The 21,300-nt window shown below is 49.3% G+C and overlaps 1 protein-coding gene across 1 annotated transcript in view; it reads right to left on the minus strand.

Moving 5' to 3' along the window:
• Positions 1–21,300, minus strand: part of slc6a7 (solute carrier family 6 member 7) — a 179,132-nt gene that overhangs the window by 125,537 nt on the left and 32,295 nt on the right. Inside the window, exon 2 of the mRNA XM_059963537.1 lies at positions 12,705–12,945. Coding sequence (XP_059819520.1) covers positions 12,705–12,945 — 241 coding nt within the window. The remainder of the gene's footprint in view (positions 1–12,704; positions 12,946–21,300) is intronic.

Genomic DNA, 21,300 nt, shown 5'->3' on the forward strand with positions numbered 1-21,300 from the left:
TCAGAGACACCACGTACAGAACAGTGTTAGAAACACACACAGACAGCAGGGTCAGAGACACCACGTACAGACGGTCAGAAACACACACACAGAGCAGGGTCAGAGACACCACGTACAGACGGTCAGAAACACACACACAGAGCAGGGTCAGAGACACCACGTACAGACGGTCAGAAACACACACACAGAGCAGGGTCAGAGACACCACGTACAGACGGTCAGAAACACACACACAGAGCAGGGTCAGAGACACCACGTACAGACGGTCAGAAACACACACACAGAGCAGGGTCAGGGACACCACGTACAGACGGTTAGAAACACACACAGACAGCAGGGTCAGAGACACCACGTACAGACGGTCAGAAACACACACACAGAGCAGGGTCAGAGACACCCCGTACAGACGGTCAGAAACACACACACAGAGCAGGGTCGGAGACACCACGTACAGACGGTCAGAAACACACACACAGAGCAGGGTCAGAGACACCACGTACAGACGGTCAGAAACACACACACAGAGCAGGGTCAGAGACACCACGTACAGACGGACAGAAACACACACACAGAGCAGGGTCAGAGACACCACGTACAGAACAGTGTTAGAAACACACACAGACAGCAGGGTCAGAGACACCACGTACAGACGGTCAGAAACACACACACAGAGCAGGGTCAGAGACACCACGTACAGACGGTCAGAAACACACACACAGAGCAGGGTCAGAGACACCACGTACAGACGGTCAGAAACACACACACAGAGCAGGGTCAGAGACACCACGTACAGACGGACAGAAACACACACACAGAGCAGGGTCAGCGACACCACGTACAGACGGTCAGAAACACTCACACAGAGCAGGGTCAGAGACACCACGTACAGACGGTCAGAAACACACACACAGAGCAGGGTCAGAGACACCACATACAGACGGTCAGAAACACACACACAGAGCAGGGTCAGAGACACCACGTACAGACGGTCAGAAACACACACACAGAGCAGGGTCAGAGACACCACGTACAGACGGTCAGAAACACACACACAGAGCAGGGTCAGAGACACCACGTACAGACGGTCAGAAACACACACAGACAGCAGGGTCAGAGACACCTCGTACAGAACAGGGTCAGAAACACACACACAGAGCAGGGTCAGAGACACCACGTACAGACGGTCAGAAACACACACACAGAGCAGGGTCAGAGACACCACGTACAGACGGTCAGAAACACACACAGACAGCAGGGTCAGAGACACCACGTACAGAACAGGGTCAGAAACACACACACAGAGCAGGGTCAGAGACACCACGTACAGACGGTCAGAAACACACACACAGAGCAGGGTCAGAGACACCACGTACAGACGGTCAGAAACACACACACAGAGCAGGGTCAGGGACACCACGTACAGACGGTTAGAAACACACACAGACAGCAGGGTCAGAGACACCACGTACAGACGGTCAGAAACACACACACAGAGCAGGGTCAGAGACACCACGTACAGACGGTCAGAAACACACACAGACAGCAGGGTCAGAGACACCCCGTACAGACGGTCAGAAACACACACACAGAGCAGGGTCGGAGACACCACGTAGAGACGGTCAGAAACACACACACAGAGCAGGGTCAGAGACACCACGTACAGACGGTCAGAAACACACACACAGAGCAGGGTCAGAGACACCACGTACAGACGGACAGAAACACACACACAGAGCAGGGTCAGCGACACCACGTACAGACGATCAGAAACACACACACAGAGCAGGGTCAGAGACACCACGTACAGACGGTCAGAAACACACACACAGAGCAGGGTCAGAGACACCACGTACAGACGGTCAGAAACACACACACAGAGCAGGGTCAGAGACACCACGTACAGACGGTCAGAAACACACACACAGAGCAGGGTCAGAGACACCACGTACAGACGGTCAGAAACACACACAGACAGCAGGGTCAGAGACACCACGTACAGACGGTTAGAAACACACACACAGAGCAGGGTCAGAGACACCACGTACAGAACAGGGTTAGAAACACACACACAGAGCAGGGTCAGAGACACCACGTACAGAACAGGGTTAGAAACACACACACAGAGCAGGGTCAGAGACACCACGTACAGACGGTTAGAAACACACACACAGAGCAGGGTCAGAGACACCACATACAGACCGTTAGAAACACACACACAGAGCAGGGTCAGAGACACCACGTACAGAACAGTGTTAGAAACACACACACAGAGCAGGGTCAGGGACACCACGTACAGACGGTCAGAAACACACACACAGAGCAGGGTCAGAGACACCACGTACAGACGGTCAGAAACACACACACAGAGCAGGGTCAGAGACACCACGTACAGACGATTAGAAACACACACACAGAGCAGGGTCAGAGACACCACGTACAGACGGTCAGAAACACACACACAGAGCAGGGTCAGAGACACCACGTACAGACGGTCAGAAACACACACACAGAGCAGGGTCAGCGACACCACGTACAGACGGTCAGAAACACACACAGACAGCAGGGTCAGAGACACCACGTATAGAACAGGGTCAGAAACACACACACAGAGCAGGGTCAGAGACACCACGTACAGACGGTCAGAAACACACACACAGAGCAGGGTCAGAGACACCACGTACAGACGGTCAGAAACACACACACAGAGCAGGGTCAGAGACACCACGTACAGAACAGTGTTAGAAACACACACAGACAGCAGGGTCAGAGACACCACGTACAGACGGTCAGAAACACACACACAGAGCAGGGTCAGAGACACCACGTACAGACGGTCAGAAACACACACACAGAGCAGGGTCAGAGACACCACGTACAGACGGTCAGAAACACACACACAGAGCAGGGTCAGAGACACCACGTACAGACGGACAGAAACACACACACAGAGCAGGGTCAGCGACACCACGTACAGACGGTCAGAAACACTCACACAGAGCAGGGTCAGAGACACCACGTACAGACGGTCAGAAACACACACACAGAGCAGGGTCAGAGACACCACGTACAGACGGTCAGAAACACACACACAGAGCAGGGTCAGAGACACCACGTACAGACGGTCAGAAACACTCACACAGAGCAGGGTCAGAGACACCACGTACAGACGGTCAGAAACACTCACACAGAGCAGGGTCAGAGACACCACGTACAGACGGTCAGAAACACACACACAGAGCAGGGTCAGCGACACCACGTACAGACGGTCAGAAACACTCACACAGAGCAGGGTCAGAGACACCACGTACAGACGGTCAGAAACACACACACAGAGCAGGGTCAGAGACACCACGTACAGAACAGTGTTAGAAACACACACACAGAGCAGGGTCAGGGACACCACGTACAGACGGTCAGAAACACTTACACAGAGCAGGGTCAGAGACACCACGTACAGACGGTCAGAAACACACACACAGAGCAGGGTCAGAGACACCACGTACAGACGGTCAGAAACACACACACAGAGCAGGTTCAGAGACACCACGTACAGACGGTTAGAAACACACACACAGAGCAGGGTCAGAGACACCATGTACAGACGGTCAGAAACACACACACAGAGCAGGGTCAGAGACACCACGTACAGACGGTCAGAAACACACACACAGAGCAGGGTCAGAGACACCACGTACAGACGGTCAGAAACACACACACAGAGCAGGGTCAGAGACACCACGTACAGACGGTCAGAAACACACACACAGAGCAGGGTCAGAGACACCACGTACAGACGGTCAGAAACACACACACAGAGCAGGGTCAGAGACACCACGTACAGACGGTCAGAAACACACACAGACAGCAGGGTCAGAGACACCACGTACAGAACAGGGTCAGAAACACACACACAGAGCAGGGTCAGAGACACCACGTACAGACGGTCAGAAACACACACACAGAGCATGGTCAGAGACACCACGTACAGACGGTCAGAAACACACACACAGAGCAGGGTCAGGGACACCACGTACAGACGGTTAGAAACACACACACAGAGCAGGGTCAGAGACACCACGTACAGACGGTCAGAAAAACACAAACAGAGCAGGGTCAGCGACACCACGTACAGACGGTCAGAAACACACACAGACAGCAGGGTCAGAGACACCACGTACAGAACAGGGTCAGAAACACACACACAGAGCAGGGTCAGAGACACCACGTACAGACGGTCAGAAACACACACACAGAGCAGGGTCAGAGACACCACGTACAGACGGTCAGAAACACACACACAGAGCAGGGTCAGAGACACCACGTACAGACGGACAGAAACACACACACAGAGAGGGTCAGCGACACCACGTACAGATGGTCAGAAACACACACACAGAGCAGGGTCAGAGACACCACGTACAGACGGTCAGAAACACACACACAGAGCAGGGTCAGAGACACCACGTACAGATGGTCAGAAACACACACACAGAGCAGGGTCAGAGACACCACGTACAGACGGTCAGAAACACACACACAGAGCAGGGTCAGGGACACCACGTACAGACGGTCAGAAACACACACAGACAGCAGGGTCAGAGACACCACGTACAGACGGTTAGAAACACACACACAGAGCAGGGTCAGAGACACCACGTACAGAACAGGGTTAGAAACACACACACAGAGCAGGGTCAGAGACACCACGTACAGAACAGGATTAGAAACACACACACAGAGCAGGGTCAGAGACACCACGTACAGACGGTTAGAAACACACACACAGAGCAGGGTCAGAGACACCACATACAGACCGTTAGAAACACACACACAGAGCAGGGTCAGAGACACCACGTACAGAACAGTGTTAGAAACACACACACAGAGCAGGGTCAGGGACACCACGTACAGACGGTCAGAAACACACACACAGAGCAGGGTCAGAGACACCACGTACAGACGGTCAGAAACACACACACAGAGCAGGGTCAGAGACACCACGGACAGACGGTTAGAAACACACACACAGAGCAGGGTCAGAGACACCACGTACAGACGGTCAGAAACACACACTCAGAGCAGGGTCAGAGACACCACGTACAGACGGTCAGAAACACACACACAGAGCAGGGTCAGCGACACCACGTACAGACGGTCAGAAACACACACAGAGCAGGGTCAGAGACACCACGTATAGAACAGGGTCAGAAACACACACACAGAGCAGGGTCAGAGACACCACGTACAGACGGTCAGAAACACACACACAGAGCAGGGTCAGAGACACCACGTACAGACGGTCAGAAACACACACACAGAGCAGGGTCAGGGACACCACTTACAGACGGTCAGAAACACACACACAGAGCAGGGTCAGCGACACCACGTTCAGACGGTCAGATACACACACACAGAGCAGGGTCAGAGAGACCACGTACAGACGGTCAGAAACACACACACAGAGCAGGGTCAGAGACACCACGTACAGACGGTCAGAAACACACACACAGAGCAGGGTCAGAGACACCACGTACAGACGGTCAGAAACACACAAACAGAGCAGGGTCAGAGACACCACGTACAGACGGTCAGAAACACACACACAGAGCAGGGTCAGAGACACCACGTACAGACGGTCAGAAACACACACACAGAGCAGGGTCAGAGACACCACGTACAGACGGTCAGAAACACACACACAGAGCAGGGTCAGAGACACCACGTACAGACGGTCAGAAACACACACACAGAGCAGGGTCAGAGACACCACGTACAGACGGTCAGAAACACACACACAGAGCAGTGTCAGAGACACCACGTACAGACGGTCAGAAACACACACACAGAGCAGGGTCAGAGACACCACGTACAGACGGTCAGAAACACACACACAGAGCAGGGTCAGGGACACCACGTACAGACGGTCAGAAACACACACACAGAGCAGGGTCAGAGACACCACGTACAGACGGTCAGAAACACACACACAGAGCAGGGTCAGAGACACCACGTACAGACGGTCAGAAACACACACACAGAGCAGGGTCAGAGACACCACGTACAGACGGTCAGAAACACACACACAGAGCAGTGTCAGAGACACCACGTACAGACGGTCAGAAACACACACACAGAGCAGGGTCAGAGACACCACGTACAGACGGTCAGAAACACACACACAGAGCAGGGTCAGGGACACCACGTACAGACGGTCAGAAACACACACACAGAGCAGGGTCAGAGACACCACGTACAGACGGTCAGAAACACACACACAGAGCAGGGTCAGAGACACCACGTACAGAACAGTGTTAGAAACACACACACAGAGCAGGGTCAGGGACACCACGTACAGACGGTCAGAAACACACACACAGAGCAAGGTCAGAGACACCACGTACAGACGGTCAGAAACACACACACAGAGCAGGGTCAGAGACACCACGTACAGACGGTCAGAAACACACACACAGAGCAGGGTCAGAGACACCACGTACAGACGGTCAGAAACACACACACAGAGCAGGGTCAGAGACACCACGTACAGACGGTCAGAAACACACACACAGAGCAGTGTCAGAGACACCACGTACAGACGGTCAGAAACACACACACAGAGCAGGGTCAGAGACACCACGTACAGACGGTCAGAAACACACACACAGAGCAGGGTCAGGGACACCACGTACAGACGGTCAGAAACACACACACAGAGCAGGGTCAGAGACACCACGTACAGACGGTCAGAAACACACACACAGAGCAGGGTCAGAGACACCACGTACAGACGGTCAGAAACACACACACAGAGCAGGGTCAGAGACACCACGTACAGACGGTCAGAAACACACACACAGAGCAGTGTCAGAGACACCACGTACAGACGGTCAGAAACACACACACAGAGCAGGGTCAGAGACACCACGTACAGACGGTCAGAAACACACACACAGAGCAGGGTCAGGGACACCACGTACAGACGGTCAGAAACACACACACAGAGCAGGGTCAGAGACACCACGTACAGACGGTCAGAAACACACACACAGAGCAGGGTCAGAGACACCACGTACAGAACAGTGTTAGAAACACACACACAGAGCAGGGTCAGGGACACCACGTACAGACGGTCAGAAACACACACACAGAGCAAGGTCAGAGACACCACGTACAGACGGTCAGAAACACACACACAGAGCAGGTTCAGAGACACCACGTACAGACGGTTAGAAACACACACACAGAGCAGGGTCAGAGACACCACGTACAGACGGTCAGAAACACACACACAGAGCAGGGTCAGAGACACCACGTACAGACGGTTAGAAACACACACACAGAGCAGGGTCAGAGACACCACGTACAGACGGTTAGAAACACACACACAGAGCAGGGTCAGAGACACCACGTACAGAACAGTGTTAGAAACACACACACAGAGCAGGGTCAGGGACACCACGTACTGACGGTCAGAAACACACACACAGAGCAGGGTCAGAGACACCACGTACAGACGGTCAGAAACACACACACAGAGCAGGGTCAGAGACACCACGTACAGACGGTTAGAAACACACACACAGAGCAGGGTCAGAGACACCACGTACAGACGGTCAGAAACACACACACAGAGCAGGGTCAGAGACACCACGTACAGACGGTCAGAAACACACACACAGAGCAGGGTCAGAGACACCACGTACAGACGGTCAGAAACACACACACAGAGCAGGGTCAGAGACACCACGTACAGACGGTCAGAAACACACACACAGAGCAGGGTCAGAGACACCACGTACAGACGGTCAGAAACACACACACAGAGCAGGGTCAGAGACACCACGTACAGACGGTCAGAAACACACACAGACAGCAGGGTCAGAGACACCACGTACAGAACAGGGTCAGAAACACACACACAGAGCAGGGTCAGAGACACCACGTACAGACGGTCAGAAACACACACACAGAGCAGGGTCAGAGACACCACGTACAGACGGTCAGAAACACACACACAGAGCAGGGTCAGGGACACCACGTACAGACGGTTAGAAACACACACACAGAGCAGGGTCAGAGACACCACGTACAGACGGTCAGAAAAACACACACAGAGCAGGGTCAGCGACACCACGTACAGACGGTCAGAAACACACACAGACAGCAGGGTCAGAGACACCACGTACAGAACAGGGTCAGAAACACACACACAGAGCAGGGTCAGAGACACCACGTACAGACGGTCAGAAACACACACACAGAGCAGGGTCAGAGACACCACGTACAGACGGTCAGAAACACACACACAGAGCAGGGTCAGAGACACCACGTACAGACGGACAGAAACACACACACAGAGCAGGGTCAGCGACACCACGTACAGACGGTCAGAAACACACACACAGAGCAGGGTCAGAGACACCACGTACAGACGGTCAGAAACACACACACAGAGCAGGGTCAGAGACACCACGTACAGACGGTCAGAAACACACACACAGAGCAGGGTCAGAGACACCACGTACAGACGGTCAGAAACACACACACAGAGCAGGGTCAGAGACACCACGTACAGACGGTCAGAAACACACACAGACAGCAGGGTCAGAGACACCACGTACAGACGGTTAGAAACACACACACAGAGCAGGGTCAGAGACACCACGTACAGAACAGGGTTAGAAACACACACACAGAGCAGGGTCAGAGACACCACGTACAGAACAGGGTTAGAAACACACACACAGAGCAGGGTCAGAGACACCACGTACAGACGGTTAGGAACACACACACAGAGCAGGGTCAGAGACACCACATACAGACCGTTAGAAACACACACACAGAGCAGGGTCAGAGACACCACGTACAGAACAGTGTTAGAAACACACACACAGAGCAGGGTCAGGGACACCACGTACAGACGGTCAGAAACACACACACAGAGCAGGGTCAGAGACACCACGTACAGACGGTCAGAAACACACACACAGAGCAGGGTCAGAGACACCACGGACAGACGGTTAGAAACACACACACAGAGGAGGGTCAGAGACACCACGTACAGACGGTCAGAAACACACACTCAGAGCAGGGTCAGAGACACCACGTACAGACGGTCAGAAACACACACACAGAGCAGGGTCAGCGACACCACGTACAGACGGTCAGAAACACACACAGACAGCAGGGTCAGAGACACCACGTATAGAACAGGGTCAGAAACACACACACAGAGCAGGGTCAGAGACACCACGTACAGACGGTCAGAAACACACACACAGAGCAGGGTCAGAGACACCACGTACAGACGGTCAGAAACACACACACAGAGCAGGGTCAGGTACACCACGTACAGACGGTTAGAAACACACACAGACAGCAGGGTCAGAGACACCACGTACAGACGGTCAGAAACACACACACAGAGCAGGGTCAGAGACACCACGTACAGACGGTCAGAAACACACACAGACAGCAGGGTCAGAGACACCACGTACAAACGGTCAGAAACACACACACAGAGCAGGGTCAGAGACACCACGTACAGTACGGTCAGAAACACACACACAGAGCAGGGTCAGAGACACCACGTACAGACGGTCAGAAACACACACACAGAGCAGGGTCAGAGACACCACGTACAGACGGACAGAAACACACACACAGAGCAGGGTCAGCGACACCACGTACAGACGGTCAGAAACACTCACACAGAGCAGGGTCAGAGACACCACGTACAGACGGTCAGAAACACACACACAGAGCAGGGTCAGAGACACCACGTATAGACGGTCAGAAACACACACACAGAGCAGGGTCAGAGACACCACGTACAGACGGTCAGAAACACACACACAGAGCAGGGTCAGAGACACCACGTACAGACGGTCAGAAACACACACAGACAGCAGGGTCAGAGACACCACGTACAGACGGTCAGAAACACACACAGACAGCAGGGTCAGAGACACCACGTACAGACGGTTAGAAACACACACACAGAGCAGGGTCAGAGACACCACGTACAGAACAGGGTTAGAAACACACACACAGAGCAGGGTCAGAGACACCACGTACAGAACAGGGTTAGAAACACACACACAGAGCAGGGTCAGAGACACCACGTACAGACGGTTAGGAACACACACACAGAGCAGGGTCAGAGACACCACATACAGACCGTTAGAAACACACACACAGAGCAGGGTCAGAGACACCACGTACAGAACAGTGTTAGAAACACACACACAGAGCAGGGTCAGGGACACCACGTACAGACGGTCAGAAACACACACACAGAGCAGGGTCAGAGACACCACGTACAGACGGTCAGAAACACACACACAGAGCAGGGTCAGAGACACCACGGACAGACGGTTAGAAACACACACACAGAGGAGGGTCAGAGACACCACGTACAGACGGTCAGAAACACACACTCAGAGCAGGGTCAGAGACACCACGTACAGACGGTCAGAAACACACACACAGAGCAGGGTCAGCGACACCACGTACAGACGGTCAGAAACACACACAGACAGCAGGGTCAGAGACACCACGTATAGAACAGGGTCAGAAATACACACACAGAGCAGGGTCAGAGACACCACGTACAGACGGTCAGAAACACACACACAGAGCAGGGTCAGAGACACCACGTACAGACGGTCAGAAACACACACACAGAGCAGGGTCAGGTACACCACGTACAGACGGTTAGAAACACACACAGACAGCAGGGTCAGAGACACCACGTACAGACGGTCAGAAACACACACACAGAGCAGGGTCAGAGACACCACGTACAGACGGTCAGAAACACACACAGACAGCAGGGTCAGAGACACCACGTACAGACGGTCAGAAACACACACACAGAGCAGGGTCAGAGACACCACGTACAGTACGGTCAGAAACACACACACAGAGCAGGGTCAGAGACACCACGTACAGACGGTCAGAAACACACACACAGAGCAGGGTCAGAGACACCACGTACAGACGGACAGAAACACACACACAGAGCAGGGTCAGCGACACCACGTACAGACGGTCAGAAACACTCACACAGAGCAGGGTCAGAGACACCACGTACAGACGGTCAGAAACACACACACAGAGCAGGGTCAGAGACACCACGTATAGACGGTCAGAAACACACACACAGAGCAGGGTCAGAGACACCACGTACAGACGGTCAGAAACACACACACAGAGCAGGGTCAGAGACACCACGTACAGACGGTCAGAAACACACACACAGAGCAGGGTCAGAGACACCACGTACAGACGGTCAGAAACACACACACAGAGCAGGGTCAGAGACACCACGTACAGACGGTCAGAAACACACACACAGAGCAGGGTCAGCGACACCACGTACAGACGGTCAGAAACACACACAGACAGCAGGGTCAGAGACACCACGTATAGAACAGGGTCAGAAACACACACACAGAGCAGGGTCAGAGACACCACGTACAGACGGTCAGAAACACACACACAGAGCAGGGTCAGAGACACCACGTACAGACGGTCAGAAACACACACACAGAGCAGGGTCAGCGACACCACGTACAGACGGTCAGAAACACACACAGACAGCAGGGTCAGAGACACCACGTATAGAACAGGGTCAGAAACACACACACAGAGCAGGGTCAGAGACACCACGTACAGACAGTCAGAAACACACACACAGAGCAGGGTCAGAGACACCACGTACATACGGTCAGAAACACACACACAGAGCAGGGTCAGGGACACCACGTACAGACGGTTAGAAACACACACAGACAGCAGGGTCAGAGACACCACGTACAGACGGTCAGAAACACACACACAGAGCAGGGTCAGAGACACCACGTACAGACGGTCAGAAACACACACAGACAGCAGGGTCAGAGACACCACGTACAGACGGTCAGAAACACACACACAGAGCAGGGTCAGAGACACCACGTACAGACGGTCAGAAACACACACACAGAGCAGGGTCAGAGACACCACGTACAGACGGTCAGAAACACACACCCAGAGCAGGGTCAGAGACACCACGTACAGACGGACAGAAACACACACACAGAGCAGGGTCAGCGACACCACGTACAGACGGTCAGAAACACTCACACAGAGCAGGGTCAGAGACACCACGTACAGACGGTCAGAAACACACACACAGAGCAGGGTCAGAGACACCACGTATAGACGGTCAGAAACACACACACAGAGCAGGGTCAGAGACACCACGTACAGACGGTCAGAAACACACACACAGAGCAGGGTCAGAGACACCACGTACAGACGGTCAGAAACACACACAGACAGCAGGGTCAGAGACACCACGTACAGACGGTTAGAAACACACAGACAGAGCAGGGTCAGAGACACCACGTACAGAACAGGGTTAGAAACACACACACAGAGCAGGGTCAGAGACACCACGTACAGAACAGGGTTAGAAACACACACACAGAGCAGGGTCAGAGACACCACGTACAGATGGTTAGAAACACACACACAGAGCAGGGTCAGAGACACCACGTACAGACGGTTAGAAACACACACACAGAGCAGGGTCAGAGACACCAGGTACAGAACAGGGTTAGAAACACACACAGACAGCAGGGTCAGAGACACAGAGAACAGGGTCAGGGACGCCATTGTAAATGCAGAGGTTGACAGGGTGGGTAATGAGACCCTACCTCCTCCGTTACGGTAGCAGAGGTAGGGAAAACGCCAAACGTTGCCCAGCCCTACGCAATACCCGATACAGCTCAACAGAAACTCGTGTTTGCTCCCCCAGCTCCCCCGGCTGTTGGGGGCCTCTGGACCGGGTGCCGGGGGCTGAGGCGGTGGCTGAGCCTGCGACGAGACTCCACTCCCATCCTGGGCCCCTACACTGTTCTCCACGGTCCCATTGCTCAGTGTCCAAGAAGCCTGTGCCTGGGGAGAAGATGGACAAGAAGCAGGAACTGGTCAATGTGATTATTGTGATATTGGTTATCATTGTATCACGATACAGTAACAAGCTGGTCTTGCATTCAGTTCTTCCCAAACAGATCACTACACAGTCCACCAGGCAGGACATGGTAACCCAATAACCATACAGAATTAAGAGTAACAGCACCAAAAGAGTGCAACGATGAAGGGTCAGTCTTTGCATAGGGAGTGACGGGTGCTTGGGGTGGTGGTTCACAGGTGTGATAGAGGCCTTCAAGAGACTCTTGGACAGGCACATGGAGCTGGAAGGAAATTGAGGTGCAGAAAATCTGCTCACTCAGCCAGTTCCATCATTAGTACTAGCCTCTCAGCATCTGGGACGTCTTCAAAAGGAGTCATCCAGCACCCTCTTCTCATTACTGCTATCAAGGAGCCTGAAGACACAGACTTAATTTTTTTATGAACAGCTTCTTCCCCTCCACCATCAGATTTCAGAATGGACCATGATCCCCGCCAAGCTGTATTGCTCTCTTTTTCTGCTACTTATTGATATTTTTACACTTCTCTTTGTAACTTAGAAATTTTTAATGCATTACACTGTACTGCTGATTTCACATTGGCCAGTGGCCTAACATAGGTCTTGTATAGCTAGTTGTTAGCACAACGCTGTACTGCACCGGTGACCCAGGTTCGATTTCCGCCACTGTCTGTAAGGAGTTTATCCGTTTTCCCTGCTCCGTTTCCCTCCCACTTTCCAAAGATGTACAGGTTTATTTTTTATTAACTTGTTTCATTGTTTGATATTTATTTGAATCTCTCAAATTCACAACATGACTATCCAAACATTGTTAATTTCATAATACATGCAATCAAATACTTAAGTACATGGTTATTGTGAAGATGATTATGGAGATTAATGTTGGCAATGTACAGGTTAGGGTCAGTGAGCTGTGGGTTGCTATGTTGGCACTGGAAGTGTGAGGACACTTGTGGGCTGCCCCCAGCACATCCTTGGACTGTGTTTACCATTGACATAAATCACTCGTTTCACTGCATGCTTCGATGTAATGCAAGATTCAATTCAAGATTGTTTAATGTCACAAGTGTAAAGGAGATTGAAATAATTGTTACTCTGGATCTGATACAGTACAAAAACACAATAAGATAAAGAACACAACAATAAGAAAGCAATAAATTTAAATATGTAAGATAGCTTATACACAGAGATTGTATGTCTATAAAGTGATGCTAGGCACAGGAGTGAGGGGCATAATCTTAGAATGGAGATGAGGAATTTCTTTAGCCAAAGAAATGTGAATCTCTGGGATTGTTTGCCACAGACAGCTGTGGAGGCCAACTCTTTATGGATATTTAAGGCAGAGGTTGATAGCTTCTTGATTGGTCAGGGCATGAAGGGATATGGGGAGAAGGCAGGAGATTGGGGCTGAGGGGAAAATTGGATCAGCCATGGTGAAATGGCAGAGCAGACTCGATGGGCCAAATGGCCTAATTCTGCTCCTATATCCTTTGGTCTTATGGAGTGTCTGCACAAAAGTGACTCTGACAGGAAATGATGAAGTAATGGTGGTGGGTGGAGGCGTTGATCAGCCTTACTTCTTGGGGAAAGTAACTGTCTGGTGGTCCTGGCGTCGATGGTAGGTACTCTCCACCCTGATGGGAGTCGGACAAACAGTCCATGAGCAGGGTGCTGGGATCCTTCATGGTGTTACTGGCCATTTTCAGTTGGTGTCGGTGAAGCGTTGGGCAGTTTTGACTACAAAGAGACTTCCTGTCCTCCTCAGTACAGTTTCCGTACCGTACAGTGATGCAGCCTGTCAGAATGCTCACTACTGCTCATCTGTGGAATGATGTGAGTGCACAGTCCAGCTCTCTTCAGCCTCCTCAGAACATAGAGGCATTGGCGAACCTTCCTGACTGTGTGGAATGTGTTCCTTTCTTTCTCTTTCTCTTTTACTGCAAGTTCCTGCAGCTTTTCTTCATTTAACTATTCTGTCGCTGGGTCTTTGTTCCAAGCTCTATCTTCACAACTTAAAAACTCTGCCTTTAGTTTCAGCCTTCAAAAATGAATCACTTCACACTTTTCTCAGTTGAATTCCATCTGCCAATTCTCAGCTCATCTCTTCATCCTGTTAACGTCCCATTATAACCCTCGACAACCTTCAACACCACCAATCTTCATGTCATCTGCAAACATACAAACCCACCTAACTTTTCCTAATTGAAGGGTTTCAGCCAGAACGTCAACTGTACTCTTTTCCTAGATTCTGCCCGCCCTGCTGAGTTCCTCCAGTATTTTGTGAGCGTTGCTTGGATTTCCAGCATCTGCAGATTTTCTCTTGTTTTCCATTTCCTAATCCAAGTCAGTTATATAAAAATGACAAAGAGCAGGGGTCGGAGAACTGCTCCCCGAGGAGTACCACTGGTCACTGAACTCCAGGCAGAATGCATTCCACCTACAACCTCCTTCTGCCCTCTGTGGACAATTCTGAATCCACACAGCCAGGTTTCCCTGGATGCCATGTCTCCTGACTTTCTGAATGAACCTATCGTCGGGAACCTTGACGAACACCTTACGAAAATCCACTGCTTTACCTTCATCAATGTGTTTTGCTACATCCTTAGATGTGTGACAGATAGAGTATTGACAGGCTGCATCAGAGCCTGGTATGGAAACACCAGTGCCCCAAATGGAAAATCCAACAAAAAGTATTGTATACGGCCCAGTCCATCACAGGTAAAGCCCTCCCCATCATTAAACACATCTACTCAGAACGTTGTTGAAGGAAAGTAGCATCCATCGTCAATGCCCCCACCACTCAGTACATGCTCTCTTCTCACTGCTGCCATCAGGAAGGAGAGGAAGGTACAGGAGCCTCAGGAGATATTACCAGGTTCACGAACAGTTATTATCCCCTCAACCATCAGGTTCCTGAACCAGAGGGGATAACATCACTCATCTTCACTTACTCCATCAATGAAATGTTCGCACAACCCATGGGCTCACTTTCAAGGACTCATCATCTCATGTTCTCAATATTTAATGCTCATTTAATCTATTTGTTTGATATTATTTCTTTATTTTTCTTCTTGTATTTGCACAGTTTGTTGTCTTTTGCACATTGGCTGTCTACCCTCTTGGTGCTGACTTGCATTGATTGTATTATGGTAGTTGGATTTATTGAGTATGCCCACAAGAAAATGAACCTCACTGTTGTATAGCCTGACACATATGTACTTTGAGAATAAAATTTACTTTCAACTTTGAAATTTGAAAGAATTCAGTCAGGCTCGTGAGGTATGAGCCGCCTCTCTGAATCAGAATCACTGTTTAATATCACTGGCATATGTCATGAGATTTGTTATTTTGCAGCAGTAGTACACTGTAATACATAACCTACAATAAATAGTATATGAAAGATAAATAAGTGGTGCAAACAAAGAAAAAAAAATACAAAATCGTAAGGTAGTAATGGATTCATTGTCCATTCAGGAATCTGATGGGGAGGGGAAGAAGCTGTTCCTGAATCATTGAGTGTGTGTCTTCAGTCTCCTGTACCTCCTCCCTGATGGTAGCAATGAGAAGGGGGCATGTCCTGGGTGCTGGGGTTCCGTAATGTTGCATGCTGCCTTTCTGAGACATCGCCTTTTGAAGATAGCTTCAAGCTGGAGAGGGTAGTGCCCATGATGGAACTGGCTAAGATTGTAACTTTCAAAATTTAAAGAAAATATATTATCAAAGTATTTATACGTCACCACATACAACCCTGACATTTGTTTTCTTGTGGGCATATTCAGTAAATCCAAGGAAGATAATAGAATCAATGAAAGACCGACCACACCCAACAGGAGGAACAAATGACCAATGTGCGAAAGGCAACAAACTGCAAATAAAATATAAAGAAATAATAATAATAAATAAATAAGCAATAAATATTGAGAGCAGGAGATGAAGAATCCTTGAAAGTGAGTCCATAGGTTGTGGAAACATTTCAGTGATGGGGTAAGTGAAGTTGAGTGAAGTTACCCTATCAGGTTCAGGAGCCTGATGGTTAACAGATAAAATCTGCTCCTGAATCAGGTGGCGAGGGTCCTTAGCCTCCGTTGACATCTGCAGTAATAACTTCCACAGCTTCACCACCCTCTGGCTAAAGAAATTTTTCCTCACCTCTGTTAATGGACGTTCCTCTATTCTGAAGCCGTGCCCTCTGGTTCTAGACTCCCTACTGTAGGAAACATCCTCTCCATTCCTCTCTGTCCAGATCTTTCAATATTTGATTGGTCTCAATGAGATTCCCACCTCATTCTTCTAAACGCCAGGGTACAGGCCCAGAGCCATCAAATGCTCCTTGTATGTTAACCCTTTCGTTCTCAGGATCATTCATGTAAACTTCCTCTGGACCTTCACCATTGCTACAGCACCTTTTCTTAAATAAATGGTCCAAAACTGCTTGCAATACTTCAAGTATGGATTGACTGATACCTTATCAAGCCTCAACATTACATCCCTGCTTTTGTATTCTAGTTGTCTCAAAATAAATGCTAACTTTGCATTTGCCTTCCTCACCACCGACTCAGCCTGCAAGTTAACCTTTAGGGAATCCTGCACAAGGATTCCCAAGTCCCTTTGCACCTCGGATTTTTGAATATATTCTCCACTTAGAAAACAGTCTATGCTTTTATTTCTTCTACCAAAGTGCATGACCATGCATTTCCCTACTATATTCCATCTGCTACCTCATTGTCCATACTCCCAGTCTGTCTAATTCCTTCTGCAGCCACTCTGCTTCCTCAACACTACCTGCCCCTCCATGTACAGTATCTTCATATCATCCACAAAATTGACCACAAAGCCATCAATTCTTTCATCCAAATCATTGACATATAACTTAAAAAGAAACAATCCCAACACCAGCCCCTGTGGCAGCCAACCAGAAAAGGCTCCCTTTATTCCCACTCTTTGCCTCCTGCCAATCAGCAAATCTCTAGCCATGCTGGTATCTTTCCTTTAACACTATGGGTTCTTATCTTGTTCATTAGCCTCATGTGCAGCACCATGTCAAAGGCCTTCTAAGAAACAATCAACATCCACTGATTTTCCTTTGTTTATCCTACATGTTATTTCCTCAAACAATTCTAACACATTTGTTTGGTAAGGTTTTCCCTTCAGGAAACTAGGCTGCCTATTTCGTCACGTGCCTCCAAACACCCCAAAACCTCGTCCTTATGAATAGACTGCAACATCTTTCCAACCACTGAAGTCAGGCTAACCCGCCTGTAATTTCCTTTCCTTTCCCTCTCTGCCTCCTATAGAGTGAAGTGTCATTTACAATTTTCCAGTCCTCTGAAATCATTCCAAAATCTAGTGATTCTGGAAAGATAGTTACTAGTGCTTCCAAACTCTTTTCAGCCCCCTCCTTCAGAACCCTGAGGTGTACAAAGTAAATTTATTATCAAGTAGCATACCTATCACCATATACAACCTTGAGATTTATTTTCTGGTGGGCATTGACAGTAGAAACACAATACTGTACCCAATAGGATGGACAAACAATCAATGACCAAGAACAATTATCAGTGCAAATACAAAGGAATAAAGAGATAGATAAAGAAATAACTATTGAAAACATGAGATGAAGAGTCCTTGAAAGTGAGTCCATAGGTTGTGGGGATGGTTCAGTGATGCGGTGGGTGAAATTCAAGAGCCTGATGGTTGAGGGGTTGTAACTGTTCCTGGGTGGTGGTGTGAGTCCTGATGCTCTAATACCTTCTTCCTGATGGCAGTATCAAGAAGAGAACATGTGCTGGGTGGTGGGCTCCCTGATGATGGAGGCTTTACCCGTGATGGACTGAGCCGTATCCACCACTTCTTGCAGGATTTTCCATTCAAGGGTATTGGTGTTTCCAAACCAGGCTCTGATGCAGCCAGTCAATATACTCTCTACCTCACACCTTTAGATGTTGGTCAAAGTTTTAAATAAAATGTTGAATCTACACAAACTCTTAAGTAAAACAGTCTATTTGGTCTCGGATACTTATCCATCTACACTTTTCAGTTTCCCAAGCAGCTTCTCCTTAGTAATAGCAATAAAACTTACTTCTGCCCCAACACTCTCCCATTTTTGCCACTGTATTCCACAGTGAAGAGTCATACAGAGTACTTATAAAGTATGTTCGCTGTTTCTTGTACCCATTCTCTCTCCCGTGTCACTTTCTAGCGGTCTGATATCAACACTTGTCTCTCTTTTACTCTTTATACAGTATATATGAGAAAAATATTTTGTATCCTGTTTAATGTTATTGGCACTCAACAAATTCCCCCCCCCCCCCACCTCAGGATCCAACACCAACCTGATTTTCGCAATCTACCTGCAATTTGAAATTCCCTATGACTATCGAAACATTGCCCTTTTGACATGCATTTTCTATCTCTCATTGTAACCTGTAGTTCACATCTTTGCTACTGTTGGGAGGCCTGTATATAACTCCCATCAGGGTCTTTTTACCCTTGCAGTTTCTTAACTCTACCCACAAGGATTCTTCATCTTCCGATCCTCTGTCAACTCTTTCAAAAGGATTTGATTTCATTTTTTACCAACAGAACCATGCCATCCTGTCTCTCCTTTCGATACAAAGTGTATCCTTGGAAGTTAAGCTTCCAAATATAACCTTCTTTCAGCCATGATTCAGCGTTATCCACACATCATGCATGCCAGTCTGCAATTGTGCTGCAAGTTCATCTATCTTATTCCATATATTACGTTCATTCAAATGTTGCACCTTCAGTCCTGTATTCACCCTTTTACATTGCAGCTCATCCTGCTGACTACAAGTTTCTCCTATCATCAACCTGTCTTTGCGCGGAGTCCCAGTACAAGTAAACCAACTTAGTAAGTTCTGTGAACCAACTGTCCCATCCTCCGCCCCATGGGCTCAGGTGTAAGCCATTCTTTTTGTGAAGGTCAGACATTCCCCAGTCTGCCAGAGCCACGTTGGTTAGTACGCATGCGAAGGGCTGAAGAGCCTATTCCAGCATTACAGTCAGTCTGCCAACAGGCCTAACTTCACTTCCTCATTTAATTATTTCATACACCACACTTGCGTCACACCTCAAACGGAGGTACAGGAGCCTGAAGACACACACCCAACAGTTCAGGAAGCGCTTCTTCCCCTCCTCCATCAGCTTTCTAAATGCTTCATCAACCCGTGAACACAACGTCACAATGCTGCTCTCTTTTGGCACTGCTTATTTACTTTCAATGTATTCATTAATGTAACTTGTATGTATCACACTTTTATATATCACACTGTACTGCTGCCACAAAACAACAAATTTTGTGACGTAGGTCAGTGATAATAAACCTGATTCTGATTAAGATTTTCATTTTTTGACTAGCACAGACAAGATGAGACAAACAGTCTCCCTTTGAGTTGTAAATTATCAGATTGGGTAGATCAGCTGGGTGAAAATAGAACTAGAGTCGTTGAGAAGTACAGCACAGAAACAGACCCTTCAGCCCATCTAGTCCATGTCAAAACCATTTAAACTGTTTACTTCTATCAACCTGTACTGGGACCCTAGCCCTCTGTACCCCAACCATCCATGTACCTATCCAAACTTCTCTTAAATGTTGAAGTCAAGATCACATGCACCACTTGTGCTGGCAGCATATTCCAAATTCTCATGACCCCCTGAGTGATGAATTTTCCCCTCACGTTCCCCTTAAAATTCACCTTTCACCCTTAACCTATGACCTCTGGTTGTCCCACCCAACATCAGTGGGGAAAGCCTGCTTGCATTTACCCTATCTAGACATAGAAACACAGAAAACCTACAGCACAATACAGGCCCTTTGGCCCACAAAGTTGTGCCGAACATGTCCCTACCTTGGAGATTACTAGGCTTACCCGTAGCCCTCTATTTTTCTAAGCTCCATGTACCTATCCAAAAGTCTCTTAAAAGACCCTATTGTATCCACCTCCACCACCGTTGCTGGCAGCCCATTCCACACTCTCACCACTCTCTGAGTAAAAAAACTTACCCCTGACATCTCCTCTGTACCTACTCCCCAGCACCTTAAACCTGTATCCTCTTGTGGCAACCATTTCAGCCCTGGGGAAAAGATAATAGACAATAATAGACAATAGACAGTAGGTGCAGGAGTAGGCCATTCGGCCCTTCTAGCCAGCACCGCCATTCACTGTGATCATGGCTGATCATACACAATCAGTATCCTGTTCCTGCCCTCTCCCCATATCCCTTGACCCCGCTATCTATAAGAGCTCTATCTAACTCTCTCTTGAATGCATCCAGAGACTTGGCCTCCACTGCCTTCTGGG

This window comes from Hypanus sabinus, chromosome 3, assembly GCF_030144855.1.
Source record: "Hypanus sabinus isolate sHypSab1 chromosome 3, sHypSab1.hap1, whole genome shotgun sequence".
Taxonomy (NCBI): domain Eukaryota; kingdom Metazoa; phylum Chordata; class Chondrichthyes; order Myliobatiformes; family Dasyatidae; genus Hypanus; species Hypanus sabinus.